Source organism: Oryx dammah, unplaced genomic scaffold (genome assembly GCF_014754425.2).
Source record: "Oryx dammah isolate SB20612 unplaced genomic scaffold, SCBI_Odam_1.1 HiC_scaffold_27, whole genome shotgun sequence".
In the NCBI taxonomy this organism is placed as follows: Eukaryota; Metazoa; Chordata; class Mammalia; order Artiodactyla; family Bovidae; genus Oryx; species Oryx dammah.
The window spans coordinates 34,538,933-34,565,364 of NW_024070211.1; the positions used below are offsets into that span (position 1 = coordinate 34,538,933).

At 37.6% G+C, this 26,432-nt stretch overlaps 1 protein-coding gene across 6 annotated transcripts in view; it reads left to right on the forward strand.

The window, feature by feature from the left end:
- Positions 1–7,918: 7,918 nt before the first annotated feature.
- The window catches only part of IKZF2 (IKAROS family zinc finger 2), a 184,331-nt gene continuing 165,817 nt past the window's right edge, over positions 7,919–26,432 (forward strand). The window contains exons 1-4 of one of the 6 annotated variants that reach the window (XM_040228578.1): positions 13,943–14,159; positions 15,323–15,426; positions 16,935–16,983; positions 17,782–17,886. In XM_040228578.1, the coding sequence (XP_040084512.1) occupies positions 16,950–16,983; positions 17,782–17,886 (139 nt within the window). In that variant the 5' untranslated portion in view covers positions 13,943–14,159; positions 15,323–15,426; positions 16,935–16,949. Of the gene's footprint in view, positions 13,462–13,942; positions 14,160–14,984; positions 15,427–16,934; positions 16,984–17,781; positions 17,887–26,432 lie in introns of those variants that run through there. The other 5 variants (XM_040228575.1, XM_040228580.1, XM_040228579.1 and 2 more) reach the window with 5 other exon arrangements.

The following is a 26,432-nucleotide window of genomic DNA, read 5'->3' on the forward strand; positions in this document are numbered from 1 at the left end:
GATAAAATACTGGGAAGGAACTCAATAGAAACATAAGATATAAAGCAATGGTCAGCTTTTATGTCATTTTAATAATTGCCCTAACTGTAATCGCACTGACTCAGAATGTGTTTTGTAAAATTGCCACTCAGAATATTTGCTTACTTAATTAAGTAAAGAAACACAATATAACCTTTACCAGGGAGCAGAGCTGGTCTCAGCCTTGATCATAGAATTGATCATAGAATTTGATCATAGAATCATTACAAGTATTACTTCATTTAATTCTTATTAAAAAAAACACAAAACCTTATGAGTTAATTTATATCATTAGGATCCACTTTAACAATGAGGAAATAGAGTTTAAGAAACAGTTTCAACTGTTAAGTTACACTGTAAATGACAGAGCTGGGATCTGACCCTAGGCCTTCCCGATTGAAGACTCTGGATCATTGTAGCACCAATGGCACATTCGTCACTATCACCTAGGTCAAATTTACCTTGGAGCACTGAACTGGGAAATGTAGTGTGTTTGGGCTGCTGATTTCACAGCTTCCTAGATAATTAGGACTATGTCATCTATAGCATGTTTCCTCTTTTGCTTGATTACTATGAATTCAGAAGTATGTTTTGTGTTCAACTGCAGCTTTTTGGAACCAAAAAAAAAATTTTTTTTTTCTTTCCCCTTTGCTTTCTTTTATGTTACACATAGGATTTCATCTTATTGTTCTCTAGATTTGAGTTTAAATTCTTTTAGGAAGTATTGGAGGATCAATCATCAACTTCAAACAGCATCACTGACTCAATGGACCTGAGCTTGAGCAAACTCCAGGAGATAGTGAAGGACAGAGAAGCCTGGTGTGTTGAAATTCATGGGTCTGCAAAGAGTCTGACACAGCTGAGAGACTGAACAATAGCAACAGTAACCAGAAATCAGTCTTGAACAGAACTTCTGTTTTCCAGTTGACAAATCAAAAAATTACAGAAGACTAGCAGTGACTCCTATCAAACACTTAAGATAAGACGTGGTTAAACTAAGTGGAAAGCTCACCTGAAACCAGAGATCTTAACTGCTTCTAGTATTTAATGATAAAAGTACATATACTTATGTGCTTTTAATCTCAGCTCTCAGTTAATTTTGACCTTTTCAAGGCATTTCCTTCAGTAGCACCAGAACCTCTGTCACTGTTCCATTCTATTTCATTTCTTAAAAAAATGATGGTTATAACACTCAGGAGATCAGTCCTGGGTATTCATTGGAAGGACTGATGTTGAAGCTGAGACTCCAATACTTTGGCCACCTGATGTCAAGAGCTGACTCATCGGAAAAGACCCTGATGCTGGGAAAGATTGAAGGAGGAGGGAGAAGGGGACGACAGAGGATGAGATGGTTGAATGGCATCACCGACTCAACGAACATGGGTTTGGGTGGACTCCGGGAGTTGGTGATGGATAGGGAGGCCTGGCGTGCTGCAGTTCATGGGGTCACAAAGAGTCAGACACTACTGAGTGACTGGACTGAACTGTACGGGTTGGAACCTGAATTTGAAAGACACTGTTATAGGAAACATTTTTTGAACCTCTACGCCACTTCTAATACCCTGATATTCATTTAGAATGGAGTGGGAAGCTAAGGAGAGCAATGGGTAATCCAGCTTTGAATTTTCCTATGCAATGAAAGACATAGCTACATAGAAAAATATTTCAAAGCCACATGGATGGCTTAGAAACAGAAAACAAGTTTGTGAATCACAGTTTTAGGCAGTGAGACTGATTTTTTATGAGGTAATTCTGAAAAACTGCATAGATTTTTAAATAAATGATTCATATTTTAAATCAATGCTGCATGCTTTCTACGTTAAGCATTCCTATGGACAATCTATTTGTAAATTAAAATGAACATTTTTAGAAAGTGAAAAATCCCACTCATTTTAACTTGTATATTTACCAAGATTACTGAAGAATATCTATAGCTCAGGGAAATGACTTTATCTATATTTCCATAAGTTACATTGGCAAGCTTTATGTCTCAGTTGTATTATTCTATATTATTTGTAGACTTAAATACAAATTATCTCATTGACTTAAAGGTCTCCTTTGAATAATCTGTAATGGAGACTTCTGTTTTTAGTGAAAGTAAAACTTTTTTTTTTTTTTAAGAAAAGAATCTTCAATTCTATTTTGATTACATTACGTTGGTCTTTGAAGGCACATTTTGGCCTATGGCTGTGACAAGAAACAGACATGATATTTTGCTTTTATCAAGACTGTTCATTTCTATTTGCTTTTTGGTATTGTTGTCTGACTTATTTTCTCTTATCCTTTTGCCATCAGCTCTCAGTGTATAATGCTTGGCAAAATCCAGTGACTTTGGTGAATAAACCAGGCTTTATGTGATCTAGAGGCCTTAAGCTGCCTTGTTTTCTTACCCTGATTTTGAAGGAAGCAATGGAATTGAGTTGGCAGAGAGAAAGCCAAATCTGTCAAAGTTCAGAGGAAAGAGTGCTCAAAACATAAGTACAAGTATTAATATAAGCAAGCTATCATCTAAACTAGTGGTCATTTTATGACAATGATCTGTAGGAACTTGGATAATGTTAATTGTTTGTAAAGAACTATTACTGGAATCTTTCATCTTGTAAAACAAGAACTGCTACAATCTCTGGCCACAAAATTAAGATATAGATAATAACAGGCATATTTAACCTTCAAAGGCCTCATTGTTCATCTGATTCCAATTTAAAGGAGTCAGAAAGTTGGTAAGAAAATTGAAATGCAAATGGGAGCTCCAGTGATCAACACATTTGTTTTGTACTCTCAGTTCAAATACTATCAGTATTTGGTATCTCCTCTCCTCTGATTCAATGCCCCATTACTTCACTTCAGTTCAGTTCAGTCACTCAGTCGTGTACAACTCTCTGCGACCCTATGGACTGCCCAGCTTCCCTGTCCATCACTGACTCCTGATGCTTACTCTAACTCATGTCCATTGAGTCGGTGATGCCATCCAACCATCTCATCCTCTGTCGTCCCCTTCTCCCACCTTCAATTTTTCCCAGCATCAGGGTCTTTTCCAGTGAGTCAATTCTTTGCATCAGGTGGCCAAAGTATTGGAGTTTCAGCTTCAGCATCAGTCCTTCCAATTAATATTCAGGACTGATTTCCTTTAGGATTGACTGGTTTGATATCCTTGCAGTCCAAGGGACTTTTGAGTCTTCTCCAACACCACAGTTCAAAAGCATCAATTTTTCAGCACTCAGCTTTCTTTATAGTCCAACTCTCAGAGCCACACATGACTACTCTTACATCCATATGTGACTACACACTACTTCATCTCCTTCCAAATCTTTCTTATATAGTCTTTGGAACTCTTCTTTCAAACAAAGCAAACAAAGAAACAAACAAAACAAACAAATAAGCAAATCCATATTATATTTTCTCACTTATTTAAAAATAATTTATTTCCTAAATGAAAGAACTTTTCCTTGGGGCTACTACTCCCCTTTAAGGCAGGGGGAACATGTTACTTCACATATAAACAAGGACACTTTTAAGAGTAAAATATAGCACTATTAATAACTATGTCAGGATCACAGGTGTAAATCAGGGTTATTATGGGCAAACTAGATGCCACGGTCACCCTAACAATAATTTCCATTTCCTCTGATGCTCCTGCTGCTGCTCTTCACTGCCTCTCTCCCTTGCTGTAATTTATCAGCTGCCTCCCGGGGACTCATTCTTCAAAGACTAGTTCAGTATCTTCCTGTTCTCCCAAGACCCAAGATAATCTCCTGATTATCCTGTCACTTTTCTCATAATCCACATTCTGGAGGTCAGGACTCTCAACCTCCAGTCTGGATCCTGCTGTCTTGTCCTCTGCAGAGATACCGAATTTCTCTTCCCAGTCCTCTGTAGTTACATAAGTGTCACTCAGAATTCCCTCTGACACAAGTTATTCAACCCCAATGGAATCCAAGTTCTCTGTATTGCTCTACTTCACTGTTGGTCAGTACCTGACCTATTAGTATTCTTCGCTGTATAGCTTACTCAATCGTTCACTGTCTCAATCTATTTCTTTTAACTAAAGATCAGTCTCCTAGCTCCCTACCTGGTGGGATTTCTACACTGGACACACACTGTGGCTCATTTTGTTTCCAGATTATACCTGGGCTGTGAGACCGGCTATTGTTACAGCATGGAGCACGCTGGTGGCTTACTTATGGTCACCAGCCTCAACTGGTTCCTCTATTTCACCCATCAATTTTCCATACTTCCTTAAAGTTAGTCTCTCCCATATTCTTTGCACCAACATATTCCAAGCTTATTCACTCTTTTCTTAAAACTTGGAAGACAGTCACTTTTTCTTTCACTCTTAATAAATAACACTGATATCTTCTTCAAACCCTCCCCAACTCCCCATTATGTCAACTAACAAACTTACTTGCATCTGCATCCATCCTTTCTTGCTTAAGTACAGAGGTTATCTCCTCCTTATCAGGAACTATTTCACTTGTGCTCTAGGTTATTTTTTTTTCTGTCTCCTCAGGAACTTCATTTCATCAATTTGCTTCTATCTTCAGTCTCTAAATTGCTATTGACAGCTTCTCATCAGCACTGAGGGATGCTGATGTCTTACACAAAAAACAAAAACTTTCCTCAACTACACATCGTCCTCCAGCTACTAGCCTCTGCCTTTCCTTTTATAGCCAAACTCAGGGGCATTCCTGCTCCATACAGCTTCTCTCCCTCACTTATTCTCTCAACTCTGATCTGTTCTTTGCTGTCATCACTACAGGCAGCATCTGTTGCAGTTAATTTCTTTCTCTCTCTTTCTCAGATTTCTCAGATTCCATCTCAGATCTCTGAATGGTTCCATTTAGACAGCTTATCTCAAAAATACTGCTATCCCTCACAAATCTCCATAAGCAAGCTGGCCTGTTTGAAGCCAAATATCCATTGAGGTTCCAAGAGAGGCCAAAGGATGAGCCTATAATACTCTCAGGGGTCAGAAGAGAAATCTGGCCAAAGGACAAGAGTCATGTACACAGTGGTATGACCTTAGGGAGCTTCACTGTTCAGGGTCTGGCCTTTAGCCTTGTGGGGTTGCAGAAATTCAAGTTCATAGGTGCACTATTAACTAAAAATGCCTAAACTCATAATACATGGTTGTACAAAATTCAAGAAACATCATTTATTCATAAAGAAAAACACAACTGCCAAGTCTATCCTTGCCATATAGGAAAATGACATGAAGAGTGAAAATATCACAAAGTTGCTAACGTTGGTTTTGAACTTGCTTTAAGGGCCTCTGTGTATGAAAGAGCCTGTACTGTCCACCTGCACCTCAGGAGGCAATCTTCCTGACCTCTGAAGGCAATCTTCCCAAAGACTTCAGAGTAAGGTTCTCCTCTCAAATTCATATTACATTGTGAAAAAGATGACCACTTAAAATTTTTGCTGTCTAGGTTCAATGGTTTGGTTAAATATTTAACTAGCTTTCTGTTAAGCATTCATCCTCTAGCATAAATACCATTGTTATTGTTTAGTTGCTAAGTTGTGTCTGACTCTTCTGGGACCCAATGGACTGTAGCCCACTAGGCTCCTCTGTCCATGGGGATTACTCAGGCAAGAATACTGGAGTAGGTTGCCATTTCTTTCTCTAGGGGATCTTCCAACCCAAGGATTGAATTGGCACCTTCTGCTTGGCAGGTGAATTCTTTACCACTGAGCCACCAGGGAAACCTAATGTAAATATTAGGAAATGTTAAATTATTTCTCAGAATATATTATGAAGATATCAGACCTCTTGTTCATTCCATTTGTTGGCTATTCCATAATGTTTGGGGAAGCTCTTCTGGATTAGGGCAGGTTATTCAAAATGCCCTAAAGCAAATTTTCCCCAATAAAAGTATTATTTCTTTTTGATTTTAAGTGAAAAAAACCTTCCTAGTGAGAGAACAGATGTGTAACTTTTACAACTATGCAAACTGGGATAGAAAAAACTAATTAAAATAGTATAGTTTTATCCATCTACTCCAATATTCACTGTATTTGTAGACTACAACAGAAATAAAAATTCTATTCTCACAGGCTTCACTTAATGGGTCCCAGCAAAATGTCCAAATTGATCTTTACTATAAACTGAGAGCTGCTCTCTACTAAGACAAAACCTGTTTCTTGAAATTTAAAATGTCATTGAAGAACACTATAACTATTTAAAATCACAAAGTTCACCACAAAAACTCCTTTATTCTTTGCACATATAGGTGAAGTAAGTCTACAAAAGGGAGAGGAGTTTGATGCTTCTGTTTCTTGGTGCTATAAATCAGAAATGACCCCCTTTGAAACAAAATGTGTAAATATGCTTGGTGATCCAGAATTTAAAATTAAGTTCTTGTCTATATCTCTTTACTCAATTCTTCAGAGGGTAGTTATCCTTTAATTCATCCTCAGTGGTTCTCTTGTCTTTGCTTGTTCAGAAGAGCTCAAGGTAAGTATCCATGAATATCTGATGCTAAAGTATTAGATATCAAATAAGTTCTGTTTCACACACAACTAGGCACTGGTTTTGGTAGAATTCCATGCTGGCACCACATTTGAATAACCTCCTAAGAACATCGTAGACATTCAGTCTTCCTTTCAAATGTTTCAGTGTCAGACAGTGGGTTATTAAATGGGCTGGATTTAACTACAGCAACAGGCTTGTATGATTAATAAATATATTTAGTCATTAAGAAGACAGAATAGCATACTGGTAATTACCATGCAGTTTCTAGAACTTAAAATACATTTTTAAGTCCAGCTCTGACATTGTAGGGCTCTGGCCTAGATAATAATGTCTCCAAGCTTCAATTTCTTCATAAGAAATATGCGGCCAGTATTACCCCTCTGACTGTGGGGCTTATGATGCTTGGCATAAAATAAATGCTTATAGTGACAACAATACCTATGGCTTTCTTAGTCCCAGTGGTACCCCAATTTTGTTGAGATTAGTTGAATTATCAATTTAAAGTACTGCATTATATTATATTCTTTTTATTAGAACCACAAATAATTATATTGTTGCTGAATAATTGCTCAGTTTTTATCACAGGTGTCATGAAAAATGTACCTGAGTACCTTGTTTGCTGTTTAGTTTTGTTTTTGAGTTGGCTGCTAGAAAGCTACACATTTTCTGGCCTGACTTAAGGAAATGTTTACATGGGAATTATATGTAGCTTTAGTACTATTCTCACTTTATGTTTTCACATGTTTTATTTTCTTCTTGCACCTCTAAATTTAATATATATATGTAAATATAATACTATATATAATTTACTAATTATATAAATGTAAATATATGGTGTTATTGTTAAAGAATCCACTTGCCAAAACAGGCAACGCAAGAGACGTGGGTTCATTCCCTGGTTTGGGAAGATCCCCTAAAGAAGGAAATGGCAACCTACTCCAGTATTTTTGCTTGGAAAATTCCATGGACAGAGGAGCCTGGTAAGTTACAGTCCATGGGAGCTGCAAAGAGTCAGACATGATTGAGCAACTGAGCACATGCAATTATATAAATAAATATATATCCTTATAAGTCACTTTAAATCAGTCTAGAACAAGGTAGCAGAGAAGGCAATGGCACCCCACTCCAGTCCTCTTGCCTGTAAAATTCCATGGACGGAGGAGCCTGGTGGGCTGTGGTCCATGGGGTCGCTTATGAGTCGGGCACAACCGAGCGACTTCACTTTCACTTTTCACTTTCATGCATTGGAGAAGGAAATGGCAGCCCACTCCAGTGTTCTTGCCTGGAGAATCCCAGGGACAGGGGAGCCTGGTGGGCTGCCGTCTATGGGGTTGCACAGAGTTGGACATGACTGAAGCAACTTAGCAGCAGCAGCAGCAGAACAAGGTAGAATAAAAAATATAATAAAAAATAAAGTGCTGTAAATTCTGCATGAACATTTATTTCTCAAAAATAGTACACTTGAAAGATACAGTTTCTGGAATATGGTTATAGGACATTTGATGATATCCTTAGTCTACTAAGTGGGACTTTCCCTGGTGTCTAGCACCTCACCATGACGTCAAATTTTCTGTACCTTTATGAAGCTTGAGTAGAGCTGCTGAGGGAGAGATTCTGATGGTGCTATTCTCATCTTCATATTTCATGTCTTGGGACATTTTAGAATGCCAAACTAGCCTCTATTTTGAGCTAACCTTTCTCTAAACCACAAGCCATGAAAACTAGATTTTGACATTTGACTTTATTACCTGAGAGTGACTTTGATTCAGTTCCCTCCTTCCATACCTCAAGCCCTCTTTCAGATTCATCGGGGAGGAAACGGCTTCCGATACCTATCCCTGTAAGGCTCTTAATTCCCTAGGTTGCCACTATCTGGCTATAAAAAGAGGAAGGTTGAATCCCTGGATTCTTTCCTACACTTTCTGTTGCTAATGAGTTCTACTTTCTTCCATCGATACAGGATTGTTTGGAGGGTTCCCAGGTAACTCAGTGGTAAAGAATCTGCCTACCAATGTGGAAGACCTGAGAGTTGGGTTCAACCCCTGGGTCAGGAAGGTACCCTAGAGGAGGAAATGGCAACCCAGTCTAGTATTCTTGCCTGGAAAATTCCATGGACAGAGGAGCCTGGCAGGCCACAGTTCCATGGGTCACAAAGAGTCGAACAGAACTGAGCATGCACACACACATACAGGATTATTTAAACCTGTGATTAAACTTTGCTAGACCGTGAAACAATTTTACGAAGAGCTGAGGCTTCTCACAAACACCAGGCATATAATTCTGTGAGCTTTTCACAGTATTAAAAAAATAAGGATCATATGCTTACTGGCAATGGTTTGACTACCAAATATTTCTCTTGAGATTCAACCTGCCATCAGTTTGCTTTAGACTGTGAATATCTCCAGCAGAATCCAACTATTGATGCTATAGATCTCTAGGCTAGTTGGCCCTACGTTCACCTTCCAATTCCAAAGTTAAATGATCACTTTTGATTTTCCTCTTACACTCAGAGAGTGTTTATTATTCTGTATCGAAACTAATACTCATGAGACAATGTATTCTCCTTTTACTGTTATCCTCCATTCATGAGCTGTGTCTTCAAAATTTGAATCATCTTTTTATTTCCTTGTACTAATATTTTAATTGGAGGTTTCCAATAACCTCAATATACTTTCTTTGTTCGATAATTTCATGACTTGCTAGAAGAATCTTCTTCCCCATGCCTGTTGGAATTGTTTTACAAGCGTCATCTATCTGCACTTGTCCAAAGTTCCTTCATTTTTTGCACTGATGGTACTCATTTCTTCAAATCCTGAACACATCTACATTTTAAAGCAATTATGGAAGTTTTTAATGACATATTTAGAAATGTATACTTTCATTTTCTTTTCCCCAGAAACCTCTCCTGTCTTATCCCTTTGGTCTTAGTTTAACTCCCACGATTTATAATTCTCATTTGGGATAGAGATAGCTTATCACCTGCTCTACATCAAAATGTGCTTTCTAGAAGAAATCTGATATTCTACTGGACTGTGAATTTAAGTCATAATGTTACCTTTTCTAGGGACATGGGTATTTGCACAAGAGCCTTATCAAACTGCAAAGTGACACTCTCAAGAATTGTTGAAAGAAACTACTGTTCAAGGTGAATGGAATGAGAAGACCCCTACTATGTGGGACTCACATGCCAGCAGGACAGACCCCAGACCATCATTGTAGTCACAGAGGCAAAGTTGGAAGACATTAACACACATTGCTTATGAAATGGATTTGATCTTAGGATGTTTTCTTTGAAACTATGGTTCCATTTACGGCTTCCTTGCTTCTTCTTAGTGCCAATCTAGGTCGACAGGAGAAAGTGAGACCATTGTTCCATATCCTGCTTAAAAAGAGAACAACACTTCAAAGAGTACACCACCACCTGACAAAATAAAACAAGCAATCAGATTTAAAACACTGTGCCTATGTGTGCCTGGCAAACTTAACTTTTTCAGGAATTCAAATAATTTTAGGGCACCTTCTCTGGTTGATTATGTTCTATATCTACCACAATAAAACCAACTAAACAAAAAAAATCAGTATATAATCGGTTTCCAAAAATGTCTTCTTTGATCTTAGGAAAGTATTGCACTGTTTCAAATTGTCCCTTTCTTCCCTCTGCTAAAAATAAAACCCAAACTTAAAAACATAAAGTTAATTGCTTGAATAAACAAAAACGAACTTTTATTCTAATTCTTTTAAAGGGTACTAGGACTTTTAAATCTAAAACAGACAAAATAAATTCTCTGAAGAGAACAATATCAATACCTCATGATGTAACCACCCTTAATCCACTCTGCCTTTTAAAAATGTTCTTTGCTAACTGTACTTAGTAATCATAGAATTAAATCTGTTGCATTCTTTGATAGCTTGGTTTATGAACTATCAGGTATTAACATGAAATAATTTATGAAACAGAGAAGTCACATAAATGTATTTTACTCAAAATTATTTTAACCAATTTTACTATTCATACATGTAAAACTTCATATTATCTACTAAGGTATCCACATTCTTCACATGGGTCATAAGACAGAGTCGACCTGTTAACGTTATTTGTAACATGACTTATGAGCCAAGAATTGATCAAATTATTTATGGAATTAGAGTGTATTTTTGACCTTGTGTACTTTTTGGCCCTTAAAAACAGATTAACACATGGAAGCTAGGTAAGTATGGAGCTAGCTCCATATTCATCCATTTAATAATTACTGAGTACTAACTCCTGTCAAATCCTGTGCTAATTCTGAGAAAACAACAGTTAGCAGGACAGACATAATCTCTGTCCTTAAAAAGATGACATTCTAGCGGGAGGCGGAGGCAGAGATTTTCTTTTAAAAACTCAACAAATGAGTAACATTTACACAATGTATAATGAAAGAAATATGCCAGTGTAAGACAGGGATCAGTGTCTGGAGGGAGTTTCAAAGGATGGGATAGAAGGGAGGACAAAGAACTAGCTATATGAAAAATGGTGGGGGTGGGGTACGTTTTCTCCCTACCTCCTCAACCCACCCCCAAAGTGAAAATTTATCCAACCGGATATAGTAGCCAATGAACATACTACTGTACTTTCTTAGGATACATTTTTGTGCAAAGTATAACTATAAACGTACTTTAAAAATGTGTGCAGTTATGGCAAAGGCTGGAAATACAGATATCCTTTGACCTACACAAACAATGTTGAGAAAAACTGTGAACAAAGGGAATTTCTAGTTTATACAAAGGTTTCAGTCCCTGGAGAAGGAAATGGCAACCCACTCCAGTATCCTTGTCTGGAAAATTCCATGGATGGAGGAGCCTGGCAGGCTACAGTCCATGGGAGTCACAAAGAGTAGGACATGACTGAGAGACTTCACTTTTTTTCTTTTCCTTCCCAAAGTGGAATTGTTGAGTTTCAGAGCCAGGATTATTTGACTGGAAAGGAACCCTAGTCTTTGTATGTAAACATAATCTTGACTTCTTTGGCATGAGTTTGATATACCATGATCTTCAAATGAGAAAGGAACATCGGATGTTAAGAGGGAAGTGTCCCCAAATGATCTAATTCTCACAAGTGACCATGAGATCTTTGCCATTTTAAAATTTGGGAATCACTGCCTCCTACCCAAATCCCCCATCCTTGGGGAGACAGGGCCATCAAATGTCAAGTGTCTGAATACTTAGCCACTAGAGGGAGAGAGCGTGCCTCTGGTGATTAGGAAGCCAATGAAAGTAACTCAGGAGAAGGATAGGCTTTCAAGGGAGCTAAATTAAGCTCTAATGAGCCAGGGGCAAAGACTGTATCAGCTGTGGTGGCTTTGGGGAACTTGAAGATGACTCCTTAGAACTTCACAACGAATCCACTTCTACTACAGAATTAAACTGCTTAAACTATCCAGACACTTCATCTTAATTCTGAACATGTTTTATTTAATTCATCTTTTCTAAGGACCTCCACAACTTTCAATACTTCGGGTTAGTCTAGAAATTTATGTTACCCTTTGTATACTGGGAATTTTATATATTATGAACATTTCAATCTTGTATGATAATTTAAGATTAAAATTTTTGCTATCTATTTGGATGATTAGAATGATTTGTGGAGTTCTATGGTCTTTCCCAAATAACTTTAGGAAAATCACTTTCATTTAGATAATTGACAGGTTAAAAAAAAAACTAAAAACCTGCTTTACCATCACATAACTCACAGCTGTTCTTAAAATCGTCTTAAAAAGTTGTTGTTAGCCTGAGCCCAAATAATTTGCTCACCAATGAAAACTGTTTAATCTTGTTTGCAGCACAGCACCAACCACCATTTCCCATGATCTAAAAAATAAGCTTCTTGGTACAGCTGTTTAATAAATCCAACACATGAAGTAAACTTTAAAAAAGTAATTCATTAAAAATATTAAATAAAGTTTATACAAGTCACAGGATGTCCATGATTTAGTGTGTATCAATATGAAAAAAATTCCTTCCCAGTCTCCGAATCTAAAGACATTATCCAAAATTTCCCAGATATACAGAGTGATGCTTAAGAAACAGTTGACGATTTTATTTTCAATGTATCATTTCTCTTCCCTCAGCAGAGAGAAAAAAAAAAAAAACACCTCAGCAACTATTTCTGGGATTCTTCAAAGGGGTAGGAGTACAGCGCCTGCTCCTACTCTTTCAGCATTGATTTTCTACACAATCTGTGATATGGTTTCTCAGAAATGCTGTTTGGCAGTGCTGAAAATTTCACGTGTTTTCAAACTTAAGCCACCCAGACTACACAGTTCAGTATTTTCAGCTCCTTTCATTTTCCTTTTCCCTTTAATTATAGAAATCTCTATTCCCTCTTTTTGCAACTGTGGTCAAGAAAGATGCTACACGCGACTGTTTGTAGAAAGAACGTTTTTGGTTTTTGTTTTTTTCTTCTCATGACGATTCACAGAAGTTCTTCCCAAATACAAAAGCTGCGCTATAGCTAACTGATGACACTGAGAGACAACACTTTACTCCTAACAACTTTTTAGACCCTCACCCGTTCATTCCTTTGACTGTGGTGGATGTGCCACAAGCCCGGGGGAGAAAAAGCAAGTAGAGACTCTAATTTTAAACTTGCACTGTAAAGCACTTTCAAAATAGTAATAGTTGACCTGCATCTCAGACCTGACTTTCCTGCTCAATCCATTCCCCAGGACCCCTCTCCTGCTCCGAGTCCGGGTCGGTCGGGCGCCGGTTTCTGAAATCGCACCGCAGTTTATTGCGAAGCTGAGTGGGTGGGTCCACGCGCAAACCCAGACTCCGGCCAGGACGCCAAGCCCAGAGCTCCGCGTTGCGCGCCTAGATCTCGGTCCCGCGCCCTTCGCCCGGCCGCACCACAAATCCCAGTTTGAAAGAAAACTTCACGAGGCCGAAATGAACCTCCCCTGGTCGCTGCAATTCTTCCTTTCGAGCCGGCAGAAAACGTGAGATCTATTACGACTCGGGGAGGAGTGGATGGGGGAGGCTGCCGGGGCACTCTCGGCCGCGGGTTACCTGGTCCCCCCGCCCCCGACACGGCCCCGGCTTGGGGGGCGGGGTCCGCCGTCCGGGGGCGCCCGGCCAGGGGCGACGCGGCCCGGCGCGCGGGTGGGCGCGAGGGAGGGAGCGCGTCGCGGAGCCGCCGGGGCAGCACTTGTCCTGTAATCGATTGCCGAGCGCGCCGAGCGGCCCAGCGCTCAGAGACGCGCACACGCGCCTCGCCAGCCCGCGCACACACACACACACATACACACACACACACAGACACAAGCGCCCCGGCCCCGCACACACGCGCGCGCGCGCACGTCCGCCCGCGCCCGGAGCCCCGCCGCCCGCCGCCAGCCCGCCCTCCGCCCGCGGGCGTCTGCGCGAGCCCGGCCGGCGGGGGAGATGTGCTCTGGCTCCGGCGGATCGGTTTCTCGGGGTTTGACCAGCTGTCCCGGGCTAACCCTGCTTCTCGCTGAAGATGGAGGAAGTAAAAACAGGATTACCCTTAGCTACAGATCCACTGCCTTAGTTTCCACCACCAACTGCAGTGCACAAACACACGTTAGGCACAGGAAAGAAAGAAAGAGAGAGGACACACTAACAGTAAACACAAACAAAAGGGTGATGGGATTATTTTACTGCATGCACTGCTGAGGTAAATCTCCGCTTGGCTTTTGCGTGGTGAAGAACAGCTCTTGTTTTGTCTTCTGATTCATAGATTATATATAATATGTGTATCTGATTTGCAAGGTGGGGGGAGTGTTTTCAAAGTTAAGTGTAATTATATAGCATCTCGTTTTGCACCGTGATGTGATCAAATGACTTGTTGCTGTTAACCAGTAATAATAAGATATAGATACTATATATATTTTTTCTCTGGGAGGGATGCATTGTGGTTATGATTAGGCTAATGATTTCTGTAAAGGACGCTCAGGGAATCGGGTTGAAGATAATGTCTTCTGCCTTAATTTATCGTCCCCTGCTTGTAATCTGTTTCTGGGATGTTAATCGATTAATCAGTTCTCATCTCTATAGCTGTCATGGATTTGGACTTGTTTTGCTTTGTTTTAACTTGAATTCCAAGAAAGGTGGGGTAGCTTGGAATAAATTGCAGCTGTGTATCTATCCCAGGTATAAGGGAATATCCAAATCCTGTTGGAATTAAACAACAACAACAAGCTGGTATGACACGTAAAAAGGCAGCAGTTAAATCACTTTGACAGGTTCTGGTGTGGGCAAAAGAGATGGACTTAAGATTTAATTTATTATTACTGTTTTGCTAAGGGCGAAAAACAGTCCTGTGAAGTTGGCCTAGGTTCTTTGCTGGGTTCCCCCTGACTGTCCCTCCCCTATCCACCCCCCCTCCCCTTCTTTCAGTTTTCTTGTCTTAGCTTTTGGTCGATTCTTAAGGAACCGGTGGATCAAGTTTTTTCTCTTCTTGTTAATCGCATTGCTGTAGCACTGACTGACCTCTCTCTCTCTCTCTTTTTTTTTTTTCCTCTTTCCTGAAAGTACGTGGTGCCATTCCTGAGTGACTTTTCCTACTAGACCATCCCAAAGGGACGAGGGGGAGGGGTGAAGGAGGAGGAGGTGGTGGTGGAGGAGAAGGGGGGTGTTCCTTCTCTCTCATTTCTTGGTTTTGTTTATCAGCCGATCTGTTTGCTGGATTTGGGCTCGGAATGACCCACCTGTAAAGTGCTTTTCCTTCCTCCTCGCCTTGAACTCTGCAGGGGGCTTGGCTTGGAAGGGGCAAGGGAGGCAAAGAGAGAAGGGGGAAACACAAAAAACTTCTTTCTTTCTCTCTCCGTTTATCTTCAGCACGACATTGTCACCTCCTCTTTGAGGGGTTAGAAGAAGCTGAGATCTCCCGACAGAGCTGGAAATGGTGATGAATCTTTTTTAATCAAAGGACAATTTCTTTTGTATGTACATTTCGTTTTTCTTTCTCCTTTTCTTTCTTTCCTTCTCTGAGGGTTAATAATCTTTTCATTGATGGGGCAGACTTCTTTCGCTTCTCCCTGACGTTTCTTTCTTAATATGTGTGTGTTAAATGTGTACATTTTTTAAAGAGATAAACTCATTTGTAAAATATCCGAAGAAACTGCTCCCCTTTTAAACTTTATGGATGCCTTTCTTTAAAGCCTTATGTAATCATAATTTGAAAGAATTTGGTAACAGTACAGCAGGTTGAAATTTAAGTGCTGTGTAGTGACTGAGTTGGGAATTTGATCTGATTATTCCATAAAGAAGAAAAGTTTTTTTTTTGGGGGGGGGTGGTTGGTAGGGAGGGTGGTGGTGAAGAAGGGGAGGGGAGGGAGAAGGGAAGTGGTTTTGGAGACAAGAAGTGAAGCTGCCTGTTTTCCAGTAAGTAATGGAGAAATTCCAGGAGCCAGGGCTAAATATACTTGGCGATCAATACAGAAATGGCTCATTGTGAATAATTTAGCTGCTGGTGCAGTGAGAGTTTTTTGAAACTAAAGGCAAAAAGGACCAGGGCCAAAGGAAAAAAAAAAAAAAGTAAAAATCATCTCAGGACATGTCAATTCTTTAAACTTTTTTCTTCAAAGAATACAGTTAGCTTATCGATCTTTTCATTATGTGGAATCAAAGCTAGGGGGTGTCATCTCATACAATTTATTTTTGTTTCTGAGAAGTAAGTTCTTGTTTTGTGTCATTGGTGCATGAAAATAATTCCCCAAACTTTACGAAAGTGATCCCCTTCCCCACAGCAAAAAGTGTATGAATTTTTTCAAATTGGAATGTATTAAGTAGGCTCGGCATTAGTAGCCAACCATGGTCTGGCAGTAAATTAAGGTTATATTGAACAGGTGCTCACACAGAACTTGGGGCTGGCTAAAATGTCAATACAAGCCTGGCAGTTGGGTAACTGCTGCAGAAACCTTCCAGACGTACTTGGGCACGAAGTTGTGTTGTTTTGTTTTGTTTTTCCTCTGTTTGTTTGTCCTCCCCCCCTCCCTTAGAACATGATGAACCAACTTGCAACAATTGTGAATAGAGCTATCTGTATACTCGGAAAGTCCTCAGACTGCAGCTTGATTGTAGGAAGTAGTGAATGGTAAAATACTTCAGTCCCAGCTAAAGTGGGCACATTTGAGGTGTATCCCCTTCCTCTTTTTTTTCCTCTAAACGGAGTAAATTCTGATGAAAAGAGTCATTACTTTCTTGATACAGCCCATCTCACAGCACACTTATCTTTCCTATCCTATCTCCAGCAGGAATCAGATCATTTGCAGAAAGAGTTCAGTGACTTGCAAATGAGCACATGCAGTACACCATAGTATGTTTCTTGGGCACAGGTTGCAGCCGCAGCAACGTGGGCTAACTGCTTGGAGCTTCAAATAAGTTAAGCATTTAATGGCAGAAACTGAAAGGAATCCTTGCGTTAAGGGTATAATCTTTTGTGTTGCAGCACTGCACGTTGACTATGGAAACAGAGGCTATTGATGGCTATATAACGTGTAAGTATTCGTTTTCATTCATCTGTTATTGGTAAATAAAAGCATGTTTGTTACCTGTATTTTAACTTCTGAATTGGAAATTTTTATCAAAAATTGTATACTCTTACTGCCTGTTCACAGTTTCACCTTGTAAATGAGTTTGAGAAAATAGCAGGAAAGTGAAATAAGAAGGAACTATAGATACCTACTTGCCATATTAAGGCTATTATTTAAGTCAGTAATAGTTTAGCAGATCAAAACTTTCCTACTTGATTTTTTTCACTTAAGTTTAGACTAGGTTAGGTTACATATATGTCTACTAATATGGCATGTACTAAATATTTAGTACTCTGTAATCTAATTTTTCAGACACATGATATGAAAGAGAATTAGCTCACTTAAGTTGACTTTTTTTTTTTTAGCAAAGTCTCAAACATCCAACTCTCTGGCCAACGTTTTGAAAATACTTATTAAAAATACCGGGTGCTTAATGATTAAGTTAGATGTTAAAGGAAAATTTTTTTCAAATAGAAGATACTTTAGAAATGAACTACTCCATTTGTCCTTATTTTACAATTAAGATGTATGTGGTAGTGAAATTTTGTAAATGTTTTATTGTGTGTTGGCTGTGGCTTTTCATCATTTCATTCATTTATTATATATTTCTAAATAACTTTTCCTTATAATTTTTTGAGGAAAAAATGTATTTCATTAAAATTTCAAGACTATGCATGCTTTTGCATATATGATTACAAAGTTGGTAATTAGATTTTAGGTGGCAGTGAATAGAGACCAAAATATTTTATTTTGTGAAAACAGGTGACAATGAGCTTTCACCTGAAAGGGAGCACTCCAATATGGCAATTGACCTCACCTCAAGCACACCCAATGGACAGCATGCCTCACCAAGTCACATGACAAGCAGTAAGTCTTCATTTTATAATTTTTTTTCCTGTTTCTCTAGTGATAGACTTGAATTTCTTAGGTCTGTAGGGTCCACTCACATTGTGGTGTAGCTGCTGCTATAGATTTTGCTAAAGAAAGAACAACACAGATTTATTCCTGTTCATTTTGATATCATAAAACATGAGCCTCCTTACTAGTCTGAACTATCCCAAGGTGGCATTTGGGAGCTGGTGCTTACCTGTATCAGGTAAGAAATGTTAGGCTTTGCTGGTTATTCTTTTGTTTTGCCAGGTTTATGATGATATATTTTTTTGTTGTTGAGTGAAAAAAATATGGAAACATGTTACTTCATAGTAAAAAAAAAAAAAAAGGAAAAAGTTATCTTCTATTGCCTTGGCACAAAGCTAATACATTAGTGGTAGAATCGTAGTGTTAGTTGCTTTTTTAAGAAAACATGAAAGTTTCTCCTCCAAAGCACTGGAAGTAATATGTGACTGAAAATTTGTAAAACTCATTTACATCCATTTCTCTGACAAAGTGAAAGCATTTTGTTTTAGGCTGTCAGAAAAGAACTGAGAAAATTTGGAAGGATATTTTGAACTTGCTGGAATAGTTTTGGCTACTTTTTTTGATAAAGAGTCATTCTTTATATCAAGATATAGCAAACATTGTTTTTGTGTAATAAAAAAGCAACTTGCATGCTGTCAGTGACAGAAGATAAATCCTTTATTAAGGATTTGGTTTTCTCTTAATTATGATGTTTCATAAGTTGTCAAGAGCACATGCTTTTTTACTCCTACTTAAACTTAATTTGAAATCTGTTTCCCTTTTATTTCTGATATGTGTTATATTCTTATATAGAAAGGATATCTGACTTCCATCTAAATGCAATTTAATTTAAAAGCTTTCTATTTGGGTGACATGTGAAGGAAAGCCATTTTCTTTTCTTTTTAAAGAAGATTTAATAACAAGAAAACTGAATCATATGATGAATTATAAGCATATTCTTAATATGTTGATTCTGATTATCTTGAGATAACAAATTTTTCTTTCCACTTCCCTCTTATAGCTTTCAAAACTTGAGTTTGTTGTAAAGTTACAAGCTTCATAGGTAGTTAAGCCTTCTGAATTATAAGCAACAGTATATAGAGTACCGGTAAATACATTTTGCAGTTTGTTATCTTTAAGCGACTCTAGCTATTGACTTGAAAGTTTGAGCTGTATGAACTTGCTTTACTTTTTTAAAAGTTTTCTTTGTTTCTATTAATGGGAATTACTTCCTAGGAAGATTTCATTCTAGAAGCAATCACTGAAATTCCTTTATCACATAGGAAGAAAAATTAATAGTAAGGGAATGCATATTAAATTATAGTGCTAATCTCTTGTAATGGATCTTGTAGCATTAATTTTTTTTGCTAGTTGACTATTTGATAAAAGTTACATACTATTGCAATATAGGGAGTATAATTTTTACATTTTAACATTTAATGTGACTAGGTCCTTGGCAATATAGATTTTTATTTTTCAGATAATTTTCATTTAATTTCCTAAAGCATAAAGATAGATTGATATGCAGTTTCTGTTAGCTTAATATTTAGCTTATATTGTCTTTAGAAACGTTGAGGATAAGGGGTAGGTAATAATAGGTAATCAGACTTTGTTATCCCTGAGCCACCACCAGAATATCAGCAGGAAAATGCTTGTTAATTGGTTAATTAGATCCTTTATTTGTGAATCTGATTTTGGTTTTGAAGTAATCCTTTCTAAAAGGCAGTTCACTCATTTATTTTGAATAAACATTGCAGAGTTGTAGACATGATCAGTTTGGACAAATAAGAACGGTGCTTTTGACATTTGAGTTTTTCTCACTCAACAACAGTAAAATTATGTTTGGTAAAGAGGTTTTGTTTCTTCTTTTTTTTAACTTACTAGCCTGTGGCAATTCCATCTTAGTAGAGTTTTTGGCTAAGCTACATGTGTTTTCATCTTCTTTTCCAAAGAGTTGCAGGTTAAATATTTTGGCTCTCACTTCAGAGCTGTCTGTTGCAGCCTTTACATAGCCTCTATTTACAGTATCTAGGTTACCCACTTAGGTGTTAGATGGAGAAGATACCCATTTTTCCTCTCTTTTAGATCTAGGAGAATATCAGCATTTTAGATTGGCAAAGCAAATAGCACTAGAGAGGGACTCTTGTCTGTTAATTAGAATAAGAAACCTGTAGTTGGTCACTCGGATGTTTTTCTGTGACTTGGGATAATGATTTGTACATTTGCGACTTGGCAAATCACTTGTGTGGCCGAGATCACTAGTTTACCTAAATCTCTTTATATGCATTGCTGACTTTATTCTAGGAAAAGATCTTATTTATTTTCCGCATTTCTTTAATATCTTCAAATAGTCTTCCTAAAGGGCTGTGACTTCCAGAAACAGAATTGCAATTTTGATTGAAAGTATTAGAGCTGAAAGTAAATGTGAAAACTTTTATAGATAGAATAAGATAGGCTCTGTAGCAGTAAGGCGGGGACAGGAGTACATGTGTAAGAGGTGAAAAGTTATTTTAAAACAGTTTAAAAAAATAAGAGAAATAGTATCTTTGATTTTTATGAGATAACTAACGTCCTAGCAGTAAAGTAACACTGCCATGTGAGAACCCACTTATTTTCACTGTAGGAAAGTGGTCAGTTGTATTCTGAGGTCATAGTCGTTTGTTTGGGTTATTTGACGACTGTTCTAAGATGAAGGGTACCTGTGCAACTTGCTGCCAGCTATTGTGTAAAAAGTAATGACAGCAGCTATCATTATCTGACAGTGCTAGAAGATAGCATCGGTGACTTGGGAGAGAACTAAAAATGTATAATGCCTGACAGTCTTTGGTTTTAAAATTCAGCATGTAAGATAATCTTAAAAAGATGTGAGAGGTATTCATGAACTTAACATTTTGTAATGACTACTTCCTATGTTTTCGAGTGAATTTTCTTAGAGAAATTTGGACTTTTTCTTCTAGATGAGGATCTCTTTGATAAGAAGATGGGCATTGTTGCCTGAGATCATTAGTGTACATATTGAGTCTGCTGACAGTCTCCTGTGTCAGGGATGACAGTCTGTGCCTTGATGGCTACTGGAAATATACAGTGTTAAGTGATTTTAAAAATAGAATCTGGAAGTTAAGAATCTGAGACAGACAACTCAGACAGAACAATATAAAAATAATCCATATTGTATTTCGGCCCATCGGATGAGACTTTATTTTGTGATTCTTTCTGTCTCTGGGTTAGCTCATTTCCAATTCTTATATACTTGTTTCCGTATTGGTTTCAGATTATTCTGTAACTGCTGCTGAGTATTTTGGAAGGGTTTCAAGGTTCAAAAAATTGTAATTAATCCTAGTTTCCTTATCATTGTCTACTTTTATAATGCCAGTAAATAAATTTTCCTTGGAGATAGCTAATGGTGTGAAAGTGAGTTGTAACACAAATTTTTTTCCTATTACTTTAAAACCTTTACATGGATCCACTTTGCAGTCAATACCGTTTATCAGTTTGATGGCCAAGTGGCATGTATGGAATTGGAAGAAGTAGTAATTCTAGTTTTACAAGACTCTTACCAATAATCAGGTCAGCGAATCTAGTTTATTCTTTTTGGAGTGCTTCACATTCATTTTTTTTTTTTTTTCTTAGCTGGTTTCCATTTTTAGAACCTTGTGAAGTGTAAGTATACTATGGTTTCTATTTTTCCTGTGTGGAAATGGAGGCTTGAAGAAATCAGTTGTCTTCGAAGGTTCCTTAGGAAAAGGATGAAGTTGTCAGGATTGGGACACTGCTACTACCTTGTGGGTTAGTTATATCACTGATACCTGTAAAATGTCATTATCTCAGGGTGCCCTCCATGTCCACAACTGACCATGTTTTAGTGACAAAAACAGTATTACAGGAGTAGAATAGGGTCATTATGAGGGTGGAGTGATAACAGATAATCTTGTTAAGCAGATGGTCTAATGCACTTTTAAAAATATGGCTTGTATCTTGAGACTCACCAGCTTTCTGAGTTGTCTTCTGTAGCTTAGCTTGGCAGTCACCCTTGGTTGGACTTCCACAGGACACACCCTAATATAACACCAGATGGACTTGATATAAAAAGCTCATTCTGTTTTTCAATTGTAGTACTTAGTTTTGTGTATATATACGCAACATACCTTACATTTAGTTTTTACTTGTTAGGAAATATTTTTTAAAAGTTTGACTTGATTTCTTTATAGCTATCAGTGGTGTCATGGCCATGTACCAGAAGAGAGAAAAAAAGAAAGGAACTAAAGGAAGTATATATGAGCAGGGAATTAACAGCAAAATTGCTGTGTGTTTTTTTTCCCTTTGCTTCTCATTCTGCCTCCTCCCCATCTTTTAAGTCTGCTTTGAAATAAGAATAAATGTCTGTCTTGGAGAAACAAAATAGCTCACTGTAGAAGTGTTGTTTATTGCCTCTATCTTTGTCTAAATTTGTCTTCTCCAATGAAAATACACTGAAAACAGTGTAACATGATTGGTTAGGGACATTTTGGGACTCTTCCTTTAAGCTGTCAGGAATTCAGATCTCTGGGTCCCATGCTCTTCTCTCCTTACTTTGAATATCAATATATTTTGATTTTATAATGTTCTAAAAGATTAGTAGCTGTGTGACAGTCCTAAAATGAGGTAGACTGTGTTGTTTTTCTTTGCGTTTTTCCTTTATATCTGTTTATATGAACAGATGTAAGTATATTTTATACTTAGTGATCTGGTAGTAGTTTCATTTTATGAATTAATCAGGCTCAGGAATCTCTGTTGAAATAGATAAAGAGTATTTAGGAACTATTTTTCCTTATTATAAATGCTTAATCGCACTGGAGTGAGAAAGAGAAGAGGACTATAATTTATTGAGTATATATAGGATGCCTAGTGCTATATACTAAGTACATCCCTCTTATTTCACTTATTCTCCACAACAGCTCTGTGAGGATACTACACTTTATAATACTGAAAACTGAGGTTTAGAAGTAATCGATTGCAGGTGGTTAAAAATGTGGGCTTTGGAGTTATACACAGCCTTGTTAGAATTCTTGCTTTGCCACTGATTTGCTGTGTGATCTCAGTCATCTTACTTCACATCTCTGAGCTCCAGTTTCCTGTAGCATGGGGATAAACAATCCTCAATGGACTGTTGTGAGGTTTAAATGAGGCAATATATACAAAATGCTTAGCACACTTCCTGGCACATGCTAACACCTAATAAATAATCACTGCTCTAACACTCAGAGCAGGCACATTACTTTTGCACCAGTCCATGATTCATAAGAAAGCTTTTTTTCAAATCTATCTTTGTTTGAAATTCAGGTCTTTTGCTGTTTCCATTTTACTACAGAGGTCCATGGAACGGAAATAGGCATTTCTAATAATTTAGGGTAAAACTGGCAGGAAAAAAAACCCTCTGTTATTTAAAGGATCTGTGAGGATTTGGATTAGAATGAAGTAGAGTTTGTCTGTATGGCAGAATTTTTTTTTTTTATTGGGCTTCAGTACTGTAAAGACACCAGTTATTAAGAATAGAAAAAGTCCTCTTAATAGAGTAACCTAGCCATATCTAGAATCAGTTTTTTTTCTTTGAAAATCTGTATCTGAAATTTCACCTCATTTGTTTCTTGTGGTAGAACCATAAATTCTCATTTGATGATACCTGATCAAGCTGTAGGCCAGATTGTTGTTAATTGTGCATTTTGAGGGTAATAGTTTAGGTGTTTTAAATTTGAGATCAACTTAAAATACAATTATCACTTATAGGCATTTGACACTTTGCTATATTGTTCTAGCTGATTAATTTGACAAATATTTGTAGGCAGTCTTTTATGTGTCAGCACTGTAGGGTAGATTCAGAGGTGAATGATATGCTATTCTTGTCCTCCTGGAGCTCATACTCTTAATTTAAAGAGATGCCTAAACAAGGCAGTGTTCTGTGATAAGCTCAGTGTTCTTATTATTATGGAGAGCAAGGAGTGGTGGAGTGGTACTGATTTGGGAAGACTTCTTGGAGGGAGAGGCTCTTTAAGCTGACTTATTAAATGAATAGGATTTAGGAGAGAAGCAGAAGGCTTGTTCACCAATGAACCCACAATGGGAGCTGAGAAATAATATGATTATGTTCTGGGAAATAAAGCAGATTGGTATCTGTGGAGTGTAAAGTTGGAATCTTGGAATCTGAAGCCTGAGATGACTCTGGAGAATTAATCAGGGCAAGATAATTCAGTATCTTATATAAGAGAAAACTTGGATTTCATTTTCAAGGGAGCACAAGATTTAAACACAGCTGATGACTTCAGTCTTCTTATTGACATGAATCATACCAGCTATAACAGGAGTAAAAATGTTGTAGATGGGAACCAGTCCAGAGGCAGGGACTTCTTTAACAGGCTTCTGCAGTGATAGAATGAAAAGTCATGAGAGCTAGTGGTAGTGCATATAATAAGGAATAGAAGGATTTGGGAAATAATAGCTTAAAGTGGACAGGACTTGGATAGAAGTCTTAAGGAGAGGAGAAATTTCATGATGATGATCTCTAGATTATTGGATAGATGGAGTAGGTTCCATCAGAGAAGATAGAAAATAATGAAGCAGGTTTCCAGGATAAGATTTAGTTTAGTTTAATCTTGCATACAGAGTGTTTGACGCACCTGGGGAATTTGGGAGAGGCTAGCAATCAGGCAGGAGGATAGATTAAACTAAGTGTGAATTTTCCTAATTAGCAAAATCTAACATGTTAGCTTGTGATTTTGTTACTTCTCCTCCTGTATTACGTTAACAATAGTTTAGTATTTCTTAAAAAAATTCTTCCCTAAGTAATTCTCAACATTTCATCATTGACCATATTTTCCCAACTACCCCCATAAAATCAAAATTCTATATTGAAACACATGAGCACAGGTTTTAATAAACTCTTTTTGCTTAATGGAGTCCTTTTATGCTAGTGTCTGAAGTTGGACTAAGGGCTTCCCAAGTGATAAAGTGGTGAAGAATCCACCTGCCAATGCAGGAAACACGGGTTTAATCCCTGGGCTGGGAAGATTCCCTGGAGGAGGAAAATGGAAACCCACCCCAGTATTCTTGCCTGGAAAATTCCATGGACAAAGGAACATGGTAGGCTACAGTTCTTGGGGTTGCAAAAAGTTGGACACGGCTGAGTGACGGAGCATGCACGCACACAGAAGTTGTGACTGACTGATTTTTAAGCAAAACACGCTAGCCTTTCAACTTCAAATTTTGTGGTATATGTAATATCATAACTTTGATGGTTACATATTTTAAAATATCATAAGGCTAATGTACACCATATACTCCAAGTCCTCCACTGTAATGGTTTGTCTTTATTCTGTAACTTCTTTCTCATCTATAAATATATAGTTTAAAACAAGAGGAAAGATTTGTTAAAAAGTACTAGCCAGTTCTGCTATGTTACTAGCTAAAGAATTTCATGATTTTGCCTTTTTGAAAACTTTGTGATAAATATGCAACATGATATATATCATTTGAAAATCATTTGGTATAAAATTGTTTTAAAGTTTATGATACTGTGCCTCTTGGGATAAAAGAATGTAGGGGGGAAAGTGTGGTATAGAATACATCTTAATCTGTTACCTCAAAATATATATTATAGCACTCTATCTTAGAAATGTAAGCTCTAATTACCCAAGACATCATGAAAATTCAAGTGAATGTTGATGATGAAAAGAACTTCATCTGAGATTTCCTTTATACAGAGATTCAGAACTCGCTATAGAGACATTTTTGTCTTTCAGTTGTTGATCCAACAAACCTTTATTAATGTTTTTTTGTGTAATGCACTGCTGATGCTCGGGCGTCAAAAAATAAGTTAGGGATCTTTTTAGAGGAGGATGTTATCTTTCAAGGTCCAAATGAATTCATATTTTATTTGTGATATTAATGATCCTCTTGCATTTAGAACCAAATAAGTGTGATGTGCTCACCATGATTTATATTGTCGGTAAATAAACTGCTTCTCACCTTTTACGCCTGAGAATTCTTCAAAAGTGTATAAATCTAAAGATGCACAATGAAACAAAGGCGAAAATACAGCGAGCTTCTAAAATAAATTCCCAGTAGAGACCATTTCCTCAAGAAATTTTTTTTTATAATCTAGTATTTGGTTCTCAGCCTTGTAAGTTTCAAAACTTGATTAGTGGCACACGTAGAGTGATCCCATATCTCATGGTTGACTAACATTAAACAAGTTTACAAAGTTTATGTTTCAAATTGAAATGCCAATTTATGTCCGTATTTTCATTAAAAATAAAATAAACCTCCAACTGATGTAGGATCTTGATTTGACTTAACCAAATCATTTTTTTCTTGTGAACTGACTTATATGGGTAAAGCAACAAAAGTCATTTGGTTATCAAGTAATCCAAACACGGGGAGTCAGTTACATTATTCAAGCGTTTAATGCCATCAGACTAAGAGAGTCTAATACATTCAGCTTCACAGTAGAGATAGCATTGCCATTTTGATCATTATGGTTGAAG